This window comes from Penicillium manginii, assembly GCF_028828005.1.
Source record: "Penicillium manginii strain IBT 31320 chromosome Unknown utg000001l:1.0-3466041.0:1.0-3467806.0, whole genome shotgun sequence".
NCBI lineage: Eukaryota > Fungi > Ascomycota > Eurotiomycetes > Eurotiales > Aspergillaceae > Penicillium > Penicillium manginii.
The window spans coordinates 2,064,650-2,081,264 of NW_026643102.1; the positions used below are offsets into that span (position 1 = coordinate 2,064,650).

Consider the following 16,615-nt stretch of genomic DNA (forward strand, 5'->3'; position numbering starts at 1 on the left):
TTTTCCCGCCAATACGATAATCCGGTAATTTACGGTACGATCTAAGAACAAATGAGGCTGATATAGCTTGTCCGAAAGTAGCTTAGTGTATCTTGGCATCTAGGGTCTGGGGAACAATGGAAGAGTGCGGGGGGTGACACCGATTTCCGGAAATACTGTACTACGAGGAGGATGCTGTCGACTACTACTGTAAATGGTGACTGTATATTGTTGGTTGAATGCTCTGTAAGGCTCGGGAAGCGACGATCTACTGTACCAGAAGGACGCTCCAAAGGATGAATCCTCAGCCTCCAGATCCCAGGGCAGGCAGGAAGCCTTTCCCACCTCTCCGCCGACCGTCCTCTATCTCCAAATCCGCGACTCCCCCCACTCCGCCCGAGCTACCTGCCCCACAACGTACCGTCCAGGAGAAATTCTTTATCTCGACCACCTACTCCACCACCACGGCCAGAGCTCTGTCATTCCAAGGACAAGTGCTCAATGGTGTCACTCCGCTTCAACTGGCTCAAAACGGCTTTCACTACCAACCACATGCAAGCTTCGGTGGTCTGGCCTGCTGCTTCGCTTGTCAAAAGTTCAAACGCCTAGACAGCTTTCAATGTGTACCTTTCCAAGAGACACAGCTCCCACACTCGAGAGACTGCTTATGGCAGGCCATCTACAATGACTTGAAACAACATTCCGAAACTGCCGATACACTTACCTCCTCAACCAACGCACGCCCGCCGCCTAGATCAACTCCCCTCCATCATGCTTCTTCGAATATGCCCACTACTGTAGAGAACGACCCCTACACTCAACCTCCATACACCATCACCACCACCCCAGAACCTCAACTACCTCCAACCTCCCACGCTCCGCAGCCCCATCAAACGATACCCTCCGTCACTTCCTCACACCAAAACCAACAGAAAACCTATGCTTCCGTCCTCCGACGTCCCGCCACATCTATACCGCTACCGAATCCCCCAGTACAAAAACCTACTCTCCCCGCCAATCCCATACTCACCATTGACGATCTTCACCGCCGTTTTCACAATAAACTGTCACCGTTCCAGGTCGAGAATAAGTCAAGCCAACGCTCAATTAAACGAAGTCGGAAAAGTGCATCTGCCACACAGTCACTGTCTAAATTCTTAGCTTCTACTTTGCCCGCTTTCTCGCGGTTCCTAACAGAGATGCAGCCAAAATCGGATACTTGTTATCCGTCTCATCCGCAATTCTACTATAGCCGCGCCATGAGGGCAGCCTAATGACGAGAACGGCAATGGGCCAGGACAGGCCGTGACGAGGCTCTAAGTTCATGTCAGGAAGTGGATCACCCTACGTGTACATGCTCGGATATATAGTTGTCGTATACTGCATATCGCTTCGGCGAGTTGATTATAAACCTCACCCACTAGGCTGAGAACGGATTCGTTTTTGGTCTAGTTGGGTAAAACAACTGGTTATGAGCCCGGATTGCGCGACCTTTGAGCGCACAGGTTCGATTCTCACAGATTGCGTCCTTAAGCATCCAGAGCCAACAGCAGAAGCCCTATGATTGGGCCACACAGCCAGGCAGCAGCAGAGCTTCAAGTGCACGTCCCCAGCCTTGTGTCTAAGGTTTACGGGGGAGAGTTGATTATAAACCTCACCCACTAGGCTGAGAACGGATTCGTTTTTGGTCTAGTTGGGTAAAACAACTCGGCGAGGGGTCAGTGTAAATGAATACTACTACTACTACTACTACTACTACTACTACTGTACTACGAGAGATCATTGGAACTGCGTTGCGGTCGATAGTACTGCGATATAAAACGTTGTTGTGTTGTGTGCCGAACGGGAACTAACCCCGGACCGATGGCGGACCCACCCGCGGGAGGGCCCGAGATCACGCCCACAAACACCCAGGAAACCACCAATTTCTCGGTCGAGGATTTCCAGCCTAGGGTGACCAACATCCCAACGCGAGCCACTAGAAAGAGGGGACGACTAAACGAGAGCTATGCTCCTGAAGAGGGCACCGGCCGGATCACCACCAGGGAAGTGTGGAAACTAATCGACGAACTGAAGGACACCATCCGCTACCAAACCGCGACCATAGCAGCTACTCAGAGCGAGCTCCAGGAGATCAAGCACAACCAGAACATCCTTCAGGAACAGAACGAAAAGCTACACGATGAAGTGAAGGCGCTGCGAGCGCAGGTTGAAAAAGCCCCAGCGGCGCTACCGACGAAGACCTGGGCGGCAGTTGCAGCCCGCAGTGACAATGCCACCCCCTTGCCGAACCACCAACGACCCGAGAGAGACGACCACTGTATCCGAATTAGCACCCAGCGGACTTTTGTCGATCCAAGAGATAATGAAACCAGCGACGGAAACGCCTTCGGACGATATCTCCCCACCGAGGTCGCCAACGACCACATCCGCTCGGCACTGTGGAACGACGCTGCAACCCAAGACGCTCAAGTGGCGGGCATCGGCACCACCAAGACTGGCTATCTTATTCGTTTCAAAGACTTGGAGTCGGCAGAGGCGGCCCGCAACAACACTGAGTGGCTGCACAAACTGGGTAACAACACGAAGCTAGTCAAACCACGGTTCGGAGTGGTAGTCCACCGCACCCCCACCGAGGAATTCGACCTGGAGACAGGTGCCACACAGGCAGCGGAAAAGATCGTCAGTGAGAACAGCCTGGCGGAACAAGGTTTCCACATCGAGGAATTGGCATGGATGAAAGCGAGGGATAAGACCCTCGGGAAATTCGCGTCGCTAGGGATCTGGTTCGACTCCGCAGAGGGGGCAGAACACATGCTTCGCAATGGCTTTTTGGTGAACGGACACTATATCCCCCACGTGGAACAACGCGAGATCAAGAAAAAGAGATGTTTCCGGTGTCAACGGTTCGGACACCTAGCATGGACGTGCAAGGAAACGCCGCGATGCGGACACTGTGCTGGGCAGCACGAACGAGAAAGATGCCCACCGGGAGTGAGAGCCCGATGCCTCGACTGCAGCGGCGAGCACCCTACCGGCGATCGACAATGCCCTAGCCCATCGACCCTCTCTCCCGTCCAATGCTAGAGAAAAACCTTCGCGTACTACAGTTGAACATGATGAAATCAGCACCGAGAATGGAAGCGCTGATCAACGACCATCAGAGCCAAGAGCTAGATATTCTCCTGATCCAGGAACCGTCGATCACCACCTATCGCACCCACGTAAACCACAGTGCCTGGCGACTCTACCGACCTACTACACAACTCGATGCAGTTCGATTCCGCAGTCTGGTCTACGTCAACAGACGAATCTCTACATCTTCACACCGCCAGATACTATGCGATCACCCAGATGTTGCAGCCATCAAGATCTGGACAGCTAACTCCCAAATACTTCTCTTTTCTATATATATACCACCAGCACCACTGTTCACCGGCGATGATGGCTCAGGATTACCAGCTCTCGCTGCGATTCAAGGCTCCATCACAGCAGCCACACAAAATGAGCAGCACCCGACCACCATCATCATTTCCGGTGACTTTAACCGACACCACCCTATGTGGGGCGGCAACCACATCGAACCCAGGTTTATCGAAGATGCTAGCGACCTGATCGACTTCCTCCAGACCTACAACCTCCACAGCTGCCTGCCTCGCGGGACAGCGACTTACTGGGCCCTGAACAACCCAGGGCAAAACTCAACCATTGACCAAACAGTCACAGACAACCCAGAGCTGCTGGTCAAATGCCACCTGTATCACGAGAACTACGGATCCGACCACCGCGCCACCTATTCAGAATGGAACCTCCAACCTCAAAGCACACCGGGGACAAAGACGAAGAAGGCATATGAACGCGCGGACTGGGCCAGGATTGGCGATGAGATCGTCCAACAGATGAGCCCTTGGAAAGATATTAGGACCCGACCGACTCTCGATCGAGTCGTCCAGCAACTTACATCTGCAACAGCGCAGGCGGTGGACCGATTTACACCCGACACCCGTCCAACGCCGTACTCCAAACGGTGGTTCACACCGGAGCTTAAAGCCCAACAGGTCGAAGTCAACCGACTACGCAGGAGCTGGCAAGCGAGCTGTGCGGAGCTCGGGCGAGATCACGCCAACAGTAAAGCCGCCTACCGGACCATGCAACAGAAGCGGAGAGCATGGACCCGGACCATCGAGAAAACCAAAGCTTCACACTGGAAACAGTTCCTCGACGAAGCGGGCGAAGGGAAGCTCTGGAAAGCGGCGACCTACATGAAACCTCGAGAAACATGGGGCTGCATCCCAGTACTACGAGTCGGCTCTGAGGAGCTCGCCCAGAACGAGGACAAAGCGAAGGCCTTCCTTGACTCATTCTTCCCCGCGATGAACACACCTGACCCAAGCCCAGCACCTGCACCACAGTCAGAACTCCCGTGGCACCCGATCACCGAGGTCGAGATCGAGCGATCGCTGAAGGCGGCGAAAGGAAACACTGCGCCAGGGGAAGACAATTTACCGATGCTGGTCTGGAAGAAGCTTTGGACACACCTGAAAACCATCATTACCAACGTCTTCAAGGCGTGTGTTGAATTAACATATCACCCAAAGCAATGGCGCAACGCGAAGATCATTGTGTTGCGGAAGCCAGGCAAGCCAGATTACTCCGTTCCCGGCGCCTACCGACCAATCTCGTTATTGAACACCCTAGGCAAGCTCCTTGAAGCAGTGATGGCCCGCCGGCTATCCCACCTCGCAGAGAAATATAATCTGCTGCCGAATAGCCAGTTCGGCGGCCGACCGGGCAGAACCACTGAACAAGCCCTTCTGGTGCTATCCAGTGCGATAGACAAGGCGTGGTACAAACATAAGGTGGTAACACTCATCTCATTCGACCTTAAAGGTGCCTTCAACGGAGTAAACCAAATCAGCCTAGACGCCTCCCTGCAGGGGAGAGGGATTCCAACGACTGCAAGGAAGTGGATTACAAGCTTCATGAGTGACCGGCACGCCAACATCGGATTCGACGACTTCCGTACCAACACAGAACCACTGGTCAACGCAGGCCTAGCACAAGGGTCGCCGCTTTCTCCTATCCTGTTTGCATTCTTCAACGCGGATCTGGTGGACCAGCCCGTCGACTCCCACGGAGGCGCATCGGCGTTCATTGACGACTACTTCCGATGGCGAGTCAGCAGCTCAACCGAGGAAAACCTAGCCAAAATACAGACCGAAGATGTGCCACGCATCGAGGAGTGGGCCCGACGGACCGGATCCTGCTTCGCGGCGGAGAAGACTGAGCTCATCCACCTGACCAGAAAGAAAAGAGCACACCCGGGAGGAAACATCACCTTCGATGGAACGAATGTCAAGCCGTCATCCACAGCCAAGCTGCTGGGAGTGGTGTTCGACCAAGGACTCCGCTGGAAAGAGCACGTTCAGCAGGCCATCAAACGCGCCACGAAGACGACCATCGCTTTGAACGGACTACGACACCTGCGGCCTGAGCAAATACGACAGCTCTACCAAGCGTGTGTTATGCCGGTCGTGGACTATGCATCAACGGTCTGGCACGACCCGCTTCGAGACAAGACCCATTTACGCCACTTGAACACAGTACAGAGAACGGTGTTGATTCGGATTCTGTCAGCCTTTCGAACAGTAGCCACCACAACGCTCGAAGTGGAAGCCCATATACTTCCCACACATCTCCGCCTTCGCCATCGAGCACAGCGCACCATTGCGAGACTACACACACTACCACGGGACCATCCTATTTGGGGAGCACTATCACGTGCCCAGAAGCGCAGGAACAATATCGGATCATGTGCACGCTTTCCCCTGGCGGAAGCGTTGAAAACCATGGATGTTGACAGGCTCAACGAGCTCGAAACGATCGATGCCCGACCATTGGCCCCGTGGCGTCTCGACCCTTTTGCGGAGGTCGAACTCGAACCCGATCGGGAAATCGCGAGAAAGAGAGCAGGGTCAACGAGAGACACTTCGGACATCGTCGTCTACTCAGACGCCTCTGGGCGTGAGGGTCATCTGGGGTCGGCCATCGTCACACTCAACGATGGCGATGAGATCTTAGAATCTCAACAGATCCAGGTGGGGCCAATGGACCGGTGGTCGGTCCATGTCGCAGAACTCATAGGCATATTCAACGCGGTGAACCTGGTGTTCAAGTTAGCCCACCAACGCCCAACAGTCGGAAAATGCAGGCACACGACCGCAACAATACTCTGTGACAGCAGATCAGCTCTACAAGCAATTCAAAACGCGAGGAACAAATCAGGCCAGCGAGTCGTCCATGCAATCATACAGGCAGCCTCTGAGGTTCAGACAGCGAAGGTCAGACTGCGTCTCCAGTGGATTCCCGGACACTGTGAGGACGTTGGGAACGACGCAGCGGATCGGCTTGCGAAGGAAGCCGCGAAACCGGGTAAAACCCACCCCTTTCGACCGCTACTATCGAGGGAGAATGCGTTCATCCGCAGTAAGATCTATGCCCAATGGGGCCAGGAGTGGAAGGAAAGCACCAAAGGCGCACACCTACGAAAAATCGATGGGAATCTACCGGCGCGATACACGAGAAAGCTCTACGGGAATTTACCCAGGAACCGGGCATATCTGCTGACGCAGCTACGCACGGGCCACAACTGGCTATCTCCCTACGCGAAACAGTTCGGATTTCGCGAAGACGACTTATGCGAGTGCGGCGCGCGGGAGACAGTCGCCCACGTCTTGATGGAATGCCCACGGCTGCGGGAGCTGCGAGTTGAACTGAAAAAGAAAGTCGGGGACACGCTCAACAGCGTGTCGAGTCTGCTGGGAGGCTCAAAAGAAGGTGAGAAAGGTAAACCAGACACCGTCTCGCGCACGAAGTCAGTACAGGCGGTACTGGACTTCGCCGAGGCGTCACAGCGGTTTTGTAGTCGTGCGCCATAAGGGCAGCCTAATGACGAGAACGGCAATGGGCCAGGACAGGCCGTGACGAGGCTCTAAGTTCATGTCAGGAAGTGGATCAGTCAACATGTACATGCTCGGATATATAGTTGTCGTATACTGCATATCGCTACGGCGAGGGGTCAGTGTAAATGAATACTACTACTACTACTACTACTGTATCTCTGATCTTTCTCTCAATCAGAATCATAATTGGTATGGAATAGATTATAATCTTACCTGATTCAGAACACTAGCCTGTAACTCATGGCCCTGAAAGCCTGGCAGAAGCAATCTAGCTGTCTCCATTTTGATCAATCGTCGAGATGAGGATAAGGTACAAATCTAGCGAGTCAATTGTGCCAATAATAGTATACATAGCCTACGATTGTATTGTGAGTATCTAAGTAATTCGTGGGCGACACGCCAACGAGATCTTTAGTGACCAACATGTGACCGACTGAGAGGGGTCACATAGCCCCACTATTCGTGGGCGACACGCCAACGAGATCGTCAGTGACCAACAAGTGATCGACTGAGTGGAGTCACCTAGCCCCACTTTTCGTAGGCGGCTCGCTGACGAGATCATCAGGGACTGACCGACTATGTGATAATCCACAACTAAACATATCCAAAAGTATCCTAGTACATTAAGAATAAAGTACGCACCTTGATGCTTCTCAATAGAGGAATTTTCTGCATAATACCTTAATAATTATGTCCACGCCTGCAAATAGACGAAGAGCTATGGAGCGACACAATTGTCGACTACAACTTGCCTTACATATTAGTAAGATCCCTGTTTGTTGGTATCTTTAGTTTGCGTAGCTGAATGAGGTATTTAGAAGAAAGATTAGGATTGCAAGTTGAGCCGTCAAATATTCGTCTACAGCCAGTTGAAAAAGACGGATATGACTGGAAGTTTGACGTTCCGCAGAGCTATCTTTTCAAAAAGCCGCTTAGTGATCTTTCAACCAACATGTATCTTGAACTCCTAGAGCATCTCAAGATTGGTAATATTCATGCTATCGCCAAGAAATCTGCTCATGACTGTGCAAGCAAATTAGTAGTTGAGCGGCTGCAAGAGGAGATCCAAGATCTTAAAACAAAATTACAAAGGTCTCAAAAGTTGAACGCTGCTCAACAGCTCGAAATCCAGCGGCTACATTACTCAAATTTGGAATATGTGGACCAACATCAGAAGATGAGTGAAGGTCATCGAAAGGCTAAACTTCGGATTCAACAGTTTTTGGAAATGATGAACAATATGATTGAGTAGTTTAATACATTGATTGAAAGCTACCTTTACAGTATTAAAACACCGAGAAGTCCTTTCCTTTCGTATCATCCAAAGAGATTCCTAATGTTTGTAGATGTTTACTTTCAGAAATAGTCAACTTTTCTGATACTCCATGCAAACTCTCTTGTATCATTAGGCCAGCATCCTGGACGTTGTATGCTAGCTCTAGAAAGCTGGTATCTCTGGTGCATCGAGAGGCTGCTTTCATGAGTGCTCCTCTAAGAAGCTGATAAACATCTCGCGTGTCATTAAAGAGCTTCATAAGGACTTTCTGAGCCTCCTGGTGGAGTGCCACTTCCTGACGTAGACGCCCTATCTCAAACTGGAGTTCCTCCAGGGATAGTGATCTTTCATTTTTAGAGATTTGAAGAAAGATCGGAAGACGTTCAGTATTCACAGTCTTGCCGCCATTTTGTAGGATAATGTGGTCTAACCGTGTGAGTTCGGTCATTTCAGAAGATAGTTCATTCTGCATGGTTGCTGGCTAGATCTAAGACGGTGGGACAGTAGCTCTTATATTTACAAATAGTGGTCCGAGAAAGCGGCTCGCCAACGATTGACCCACTTATCACGCCCGGAACGTTGGAGGGGTCAAGGGGGGCGCCTGAGGACGTGCTGCTGGAGTCCGCGGACGCAAAGGGTAAAACCTCTCAAAATCGTCATTTGTGTTTGTAGCAGGGTACTGGATCGCCTGTTTTTTTATCATTTAGTAACATTCTAGAAGCAAGCCCATTTTGTGTGGGGCCTACCTGATCTAGAAATGGTATGTGATCATCTGTTTTATAAATCCATTGTCGATCAGAGTCATCTACTAGAACGACAATTGCTCTAAGTCGAAACATACGGCACAGTTGTCGAACTTTGCGAAATACCGTCTTTCGACGTCGGTCAGGAGTTCGTAAGGTTTGAATCTCGTCCATAGTCGTGGAAAATAAAAGTAGGCTTCAAAAGCTACTTTCTGGGAACTTATGCTGCCTCTTTATATGCCTTTGTTATCTAAGAATAGACTGAGTTCCCTAACCGCGCGAGACACTGGCGATACGCCAACGGTTCAATCTCTACCCAGCTCCATATTAGGATAGACATTCCCGCCCTAATATTTTCAGTAGACAAAAATGGCTTTCCACAATCCTCTGAACATCTATTTCATCATCTTGGGAGGGACTCTCCTTTTAATGTCACTGTACCGACTCTATATCATTTTCTCTCGTTGCTTCGCATGGAGAATACGGTTTTTCCTGTTCAAATATTGTTTTTATCCGCTGGTTTTCGGCAAAAGATCGAGAGCGTGGGTATTTTTCCAGCTCATATATTGGAGCGGAACATTCCTTTGTGATTTTCTGGCGACTCATGGGTTAAGAGACATTGGGAATCGCGCTGCTAATATCGCCATCGTCAGCCTAATACTATTAGTTATCAGCGGCCGTCCTGCCCTCATAGCAGATATTTTAGGTATATCCCTCTTCTCCTATATTGAGATCTATCGCACTGTGGCATGTATGGCTCTTGTGCAAGCTGCGATACATATTGGGGTATCGATTCATGCAGCTGGATGGCATCCAAAGACTAGACTTCAGATCTATGGCTTGTTGGTAGGTAAAGACCTCATGAATTGTACTCCGCTAACCATAATTTGCAGGCGGCATCGGGAATCGCTGTTTGCGCTCTTAATACACTTGCGTGGAAGTGGATACAGCGAATACTATCTATGATAAACTTTCCAGCATCACTCTTATTGCTGCTTGCCGTCTGGAGACATACGAAGAACTCTCATCTTACCCAGATTTATGCTCTAACTGGCAGTGTTTTGTTTATTGTGGTATTTTTTTTATCGTTTGACCTTACTGATTTTTCGAAATCTTGGGCATTATAAATTAGGCACACGTGGAAGAGTCATGTTAATACCAAAATCCAACGCAATTTGGATCGTCGTTCCCATCAATAGGCCTTTCAAGATTCGACCAGGGTCATTTCTATATTTGTGGATACCTGGAGCAAGCTTTTTTTCTGGTCTTCGAACTCATCCCTATCAGATCGCCTGGTGGCAAACTGATCATGATAGGAGACTGGAAACTGTCACATGTCTTATTCAGAATACAAATACCTTCACCCGCAGACTAGCTAGGCACTTTAATAGCAGTCTGCTTGTCTGGATAGATGGTCCATATGGAACAGACCTGGAGCTTGACAAGTATGATCAGGTACTGCTAATTGCAACTGGCATTGGGATCGCATCACAGCTGTCATACCTTCGTCTTCTTGTGGAGAAGAGCCTACCAGGGAAGCGAAAGCGGGATATTTTTGTTGCATGGGAGATAGAGCATCCTTGTACGTTCTTATCCGATCGAAATTTGTACATAAGTAACAGTTCATCACAGCGGATCTGGAGTATGTCCACCAATGGATGAGCGAGCTCCTCTCCCATGACAAAGGCATCTATGTGGGTGATTCGATATTCTTACATTTCCCCAGCTAACTGATTCTCAGAATCTGCAATTTGGTATTTATATACCTTCCACCGTTGAACTGGCCCGCGATGCAGAACCAGAAAATTGGAAAAGTCAGCATGGAAGGATATTCAAAATACCTGGACGCATCAACGCAGAGAAGGTCATTCCCCAGAACTTTTGGGACTTCAAAGGAAGATCTCTGATAACAGGTATGCGGGTTTAACCCTTGTATAACGGTAGGCTAACCCACTTCAGTATCTGCGCAGCACAAGATCAGATCTAAACTTTCCAATATAGTAGCCTCTCGCATGAATAAGGTAGTTGATATTATTGAATTGCCATTCCAGCCTGTGTCTCAACGGCACAAAAGAGCGGACAGTTCAAATGGCTCAGTCTAAGAAGAGAGAAGGTTTAGTCCATATATTGAACTGAGGTTCAAATTCTGCTATCTCACTGGCAGTGTGTCTTAAGCTCGGCTTAATCATCTATCTCATATCTGCATAGGTTGAGACCTGAATGATGTTATGAAATGTTATCACATTTTACCAGACATGGGAGATTTCAAGAGCAATTGTCAAAGCATAGACAAGGGAATGGGATATAACATGGTACAGTGGTTTTCGAAATTAGCTTTATCGCTACACTGTTACGATTTGGTTCCCAAGAAATAACCTCGAGATAAGCTGTCGACTCTGGTGATATCTGTATTGGCTCGTACTGGTTCTGGCCTATTGAGGGTCGAATGGTTGGTTCTGATTATTCTTCTGTCTAAAAGAGTGTATATCCCACAATATTGTTGAAATGTGTTCGCGGTGATCTATGTGATCTATCAAATCTATGCTGCATGTTACGATACAGTTCTTTCCGACATGGCCCGATTTACCATACATATGCTATGGCAATTTGGGCAGGGGCTGAAAACACACTAACGCTGAGATAGTGGTAATTTACCCCATCTCAGGTTGACATAAGCTAATCCGTTTCCGTTTACCGCTTCATAATTTGGGCAGAATTGCTTTCATAGTAACCCTGTCATCACTAGGAAATCACTGTTATAGTCTTTAATATTATATGGAAGCTTGTAGAAACGTCTTTGTAGATCTAGCGCCTTTGTACAGTATTTGAATGAACGCTTACCGTATTTTTTTCGCTGTGGGCTAGTCTCCCCGGACTTGTCAGGGGCAAGTGGTCGGTGCCAAGGTTCAGCGCCCGACGGTCACCTGAGAGCGGGGCAAAGGATAACCTTGCGTTTTCAGGAGGATGACCTTTTGCTCAACTGATAGCACCACAATTATATGCACTGAATATCCAGCATGAGCTCTACATCTTTTGGTAGCGCAAACGCGGGGTTTCAGCTTGTAAATAATCATGGGACAATCAACCTTTCATCCGGTGTGTATCAAAGTCCTTCGAAAGCCATCATAAACTGATTAACACATTTACGTCTAGACCAACCGGATCACTCACAGCAGAGGACAGACAACGGTTCGCTCCACCCCGCACTGGTCAAAGATGATCTGACTCACCATAGACGCAGAGCTGCTCAGGTCACTGGCATTCCGACAGATGCTAGATCGGAGGGACAATATCGAGCCATGTCACACTAATACCTGCCAATGGATTTTGGAGCTGGACAAGTACCAGTCGTGGAGAAATCAGTCTTGTGGTCTATTATGGATTAAGGGCAAGCCGGGTGCAGGTAAATCGACTTTGATGGCTTTCCTGCACGACAGACTCAAAGAATCACTAGACGGCAGCCCGGGTATTATTCGACTCAACTTTTTCTTTACCGCTCGAGGCACTGAGCTGCAGCGTACACCGCTAGGGATGCTGAGATCATTACTGAACCAAATTTTTGACCTCGACGTGACCATACGCCCTCTGGTGCGCGAGGTTTATAACCAAAGATGTAGGCTGTTTGGATACGGGGAACGCCAGTGGGAATGGCCACAAGCAATTCTGGAGGAGTTGTTGGCAAGTTCCATTCTATCATCAGCCAACAAACAGCATGTGACTATATTTGTGGATGCTCTGGATGAGGCCGGGTCTGAAACCGCTCAGCAGCTAGCATTATATTTCCATCGGCTTGTTGACCGCGCTAAAAAGAAGAAGTTAGCCCTCCAAGTCTGTATCTCATGTCGACACTACCCTATCATGGAAAGCGCTCGGGCCATGGAGATACATGTCGAAGATCATAATCAAGACGATATTGCTATATATATGAAGGACACGCTTCTTGGTATGGAGGCTGGAGATGATCATAGTCAAGAGATGAGAGACGTGCTGGTAGAGGGATTGATCCAGGATGCCAATGGGGTGTTTCAATGGGCCCATCTCATAATGCCCCTGATCAAACAGAGAATCCTCGAGAGGGGAGTCGATTGACGATATTCGTTCTTGGCTGCGCGAGGTTCCAGCCGGCCTGGAAGATGTCTATGTTTATATTCTGAATAACGTGATCGCGGCTCGGAATCGGGATCAGTCATTCCTGTTCTTTCAATGGGTGTGTTTGGCCGAACGACCCTTGACTGTTACAGAAATGCGATATGCATTGGCGGCTGAGGATGCCAAGAAAATTCCTTTTCCAAGGGAATGGGAGAAGGTCCAGGGCTTTGTCGAAAGCAATGAACGCATGGAACGAAGAATCAAGACGCTTGCTGGTGGACTAGCTGAATTAGTCTCAGGTCGTGATCATGAGAAGACTGTACAGGTAGTACACCAGTCAGTCAATGATTTTTTGCGCACAAAAGGACTGGCCCTATTATTCACCAGCATCAGCACTAGCACAAAATCTTTTAACATGACCAACATTCTTTTTCAATGCCAGGCAAGTCTCTACAAATCCTGTCTGGTATATCTTGCTGTCGTGTCTTCAAATAGAAAGATGAGTGATTTAGGACCAGAATATGGCCTTGATGGGCGTCACCCATTTCTAAAATACACAACTACCAACCTGTTTGTTCATGCCGAAAAGGCTGGTGACGCTCGAGCTGGCTTTCTGAAGAATGAAATAGACATTCTTAAAGAAATCATCAGTCCTTGGGGTCAGATCTATCAGTATCTTCACGGGCTTGACAAGGAATGCCCAGCTATGGGTACAACAGTATTACATATGGCTGCTGCTGCCAACTTGACTGATCTCATAGAATCGTTGTTGTCAGGCGGTGAGGATATAGGGAGGAAAGACGAGAGTGGAAATACAGCGTTGCATTTCGCAGCACGAGCGGGACACTTGACGGTCGGCAAAATGCTTCAAGAGAGAGGAGCAAGCCACGAAACAAAAAACAATAAAAGCGCAACACCTTTGATAGAGGCGGCCAGCTGTGGACATTCTGGGTTTGTCGAATGGCTTCTAAATGAGGGTGTGGAACTTGAGACAGGAGATGGCGGTGCGCTACAAGCAGCTTCCTTCACTGGACATAACGCGATTGTGGAAACACTGATCGGAGCTGGAGCAAAAGTCAATGCCCAGGGTGGTCATCATGGCAATGCACTTCAAGCTGCTGCAAAGGGAGGAAATGCTGAGACAGTCAAGATCCTGCTCGATGCTCAAGCCGATGTCCATGCCCGGGGTGGTGAATACGGTAATGCACTACAGGCTGCTGCTGCTGCATATCGAGGAAGTGCTGAGACAGTCAAGATCCTGCTCGATGCTCAAGCCGATGTCAATGCTCAGGGTGGTATATTCGGCAATGCACTACAGGCCGCTGCATATCGAGGAAGTGCTGAGACAGTCAAGATCCTGCTCGATGCTCAAGCCGATGTGAATACTCAGGGTGGTAAATTCGGCAATGCACTACAGGCCGCTGCATATGATGGGAGTGCTGAGACAGTTAAGATCCTGCTCGATGCTCAAGCCGATGTCCATGCTCAGGGTGGTGAATTCGGCAATGCACTACAGGCCGCTGCATATGATGGAAGTGCTGAGACAGTTAAGATCCTGCTTAACGCTCAAGCCGATGTCAATGCTCAGGGTGGTAAATTCGGCAATGCACTACAGGCCGCTGCATATCGAGGAAGTGCTGAGACAGTTAAGATCCTGCTTAACGCTCAAGCCGATGTCAATACTCAGGGTGGTAAATTCGGCAATGCACTACAGGCCGCTGCATATCGAGGAAGTGCTGAGAAAGTCAAGATCCTGCTCGATGCCAAGGCCGATGTCAACGCCCAGGGTGGTCAATACGGCAATGCCCTCCAGGCCGCTGCTACTGCATATGCTGGAAGTGCTGAGACAGTTAAGATCCTGCTCGATGCCCATGCCGATGTCAACGCCCAGGGTGGTGAATACGGCAATGCTCTACAGGCCGCTGCATTGCGTGGAGGTGCTGAGAAAGTCAAGATCCTGCTCGATGCTCAAGCTGATGTCCATGCTCAGGGCGGTGAATACGGCAATGCACTACAGGCCGCTGCATATCAAGGAAGTGCTGAGACAGTCAAGATCCTGCTCGATGCTCAAGCCGATGTCAATGCTCAGGGTGGTATATTCGGCAATGCACTACAGGCCGCTGCATATCGAGGAAGTGCTGAGAAAGTCAAAATCCTGCTCGGCGCTCAAGCCGATGTCAATACTCAGGGTGGTAAATTCGGCAATGCACTACAGGCCGCTGCATATCGAGGAAGTGCTGAGAAAGTCAAGATCCTGCTCGATGCCAAGGCCGATGTCAACGCCCAGGGTGGTCAATACGGCAATGCCCTCCAGGCCGCTGCTACTGCATATGCTGGAAGTGCTGAGACAGTTAAGATCCTGCTCGATGCCCATGCCGATGTCAACGCCCAGGGTGGTGAATACGGCAATGCTCTACAGGCCGCTGCATTGCGTGGAGGTGCTGAGAAAGTCAAGATCCTGCTCGATGCTCAAGCTGATGTCCATGCTCAGGGCGGTGAATACGGCAATGCACTACAGGCCGCTGCATATCAAGGAAGTGCTGAGACAGTCAAGATCCTGCTCGATGCTCAAGCCGATGTCAATGCTCAGGGTGGTATATTCGGCAATGCACTACAGGCCGCTGCATATCGAGGAAGTGCTGAGACAGTCAAGATCCTGCTCGGCGCTCAAGCCGATGTCAATACTCAGGGTGGTATATTCGGCAATGCACTACAGGCCGCTGCATATCGAGGAAGTGCTGAGAAAGTCAAAATCCTGCTCGGCGCTCAAGCCGATGTCAATGCCCGGGGCGGTAGATACGGATCACCTCTTTTAGCAGCCATTCATTCGGGCTATACCAATGCTATTGAAATTCTGCTTCACACTGGTGCAGATGTTTTCCTCTCAGATGAACTCGATCACACTCCTCTTCACATTGCAGCTTCAAGAGATATGGTCCATGTTCTCTTTCGGTTTCCGCAACTTGCCTCACCTATAAACCAGCAAAATAGGCTCCTAGAAACCCCTCTTCATCTAGCTATCTGCCTCGGCCATATCAAGTTTGCTATAAGACTTCTTCATATTGGTGCTGACCCTTCTCTTCCAGACAGCTATGGCAGGCATGCCATGGACTGGGCACTTGGACACAGAGGTTTGATGCAGGAAATACATGAACGTTGTCCTTGTCTTACATTAACACCTCATGAAATTCAAGAATCAACTACTCTTCGATCACTCTTCCATCTCTCTGATATCATTCCTCGGCTCGGACTCAAATATCCATGGCCGATTTTGCAACAATTAGCTCGCTATTTCTTATTTCTTAACAACACAAACAACGCACGCATCTTATTTCAGGTTCACCTTACTCAGAATACCCTCTTTTCCACTGATGTTTGCAACGCCACCTGCAAATTCTGTAATATGCCCATTACTGGGACTCGCTTTGTGTGCAAAATCTGCGCCCATATGGATCTCTGCTCTTCCTGCGTACGGCAGTATCCTTTTCATAGCAGATTGCATCCAACCCAGAAACATGAAGTCTTTCAAGTGCCTGAAATGTATGACAACAGGTCTCAATTCACTG

General features: G+C 49.5%; 5 protein-coding genes across 5 annotated transcripts; 4 read left to right on the top strand and 1 right to left on the bottom strand.

The window, feature by feature from the left end:
* Positions 1–275: 275 nt before the first annotated feature.
* On the top strand, positions 276–1,253 carry N7533_000735 (uncharacterized protein; the record flags this gene model as incomplete). Its single annotated transcript, XM_057097385.1, has 1 exon — positions 276–1,253. One exon carries the CDS (start codon positions 276–278, stop codon positions 1,251–1,253), a length of 978 nt encoding a protein of 325 aa, XP_056965878.1.
* Positions 1,254–1,842: 589 nt separating this feature from the next.
* Positions 1,843–6,917, top strand: N7533_000736 (uncharacterized protein; the record flags this gene model as incomplete). Its single annotated transcript, XM_057097386.1, has 2 exons — positions 1,843–2,973; positions 3,036–6,917. 2 exons carry the CDS (start codon positions 1,843–1,845, stop codon positions 6,915–6,917), a joined length of 5,013 nt encoding a protein of 1,670 aa, XP_056965879.1.
* A 976-nt stretch (positions 6,918–7,893) lies between these two features.
* N7533_000737 (uncharacterized protein) lies at positions 7,894–8,193 on the top strand (the record flags this gene model as incomplete). Its single annotated transcript, XM_057097387.1, has 1 exon — positions 7,894–8,193. One exon carries the CDS (start codon positions 7,894–7,896, stop codon positions 8,191–8,193), a length of 300 nt encoding a protein of 99 aa, XP_056965880.1.
* A 34-nt stretch (positions 8,194–8,227) lies between these two features.
* N7533_000738 (uncharacterized protein) lies at positions 8,228–8,689 on the bottom strand (the record flags this gene model as incomplete). The annotated part of the gene is made up of 1 exon (XM_057097388.1): positions 8,228–8,689. One exon carries the CDS (start codon positions 8,687–8,689, stop codon positions 8,228–8,230), a length of 462 nt encoding a protein of 153 aa, XP_056965881.1.
* Positions 8,690–11,977: 3,288 nt separating this feature from the next.
* Positions 11,978–16,202, top strand: N7533_000739 (uncharacterized protein; the record flags this gene model as incomplete). Its single annotated transcript, XM_057097389.1, has 5 exons — positions 11,978–12,056; positions 12,114–12,149; positions 12,196–12,982; positions 13,023–16,088; positions 16,136–16,202. 5 exons carry the CDS (start codon positions 11,978–11,980, stop codon positions 16,200–16,202), a joined length of 4,035 nt encoding a protein of 1,344 aa, XP_056965882.1.
* Between the last annotated feature and the right edge of the window lie 413 nt (positions 16,203–16,615).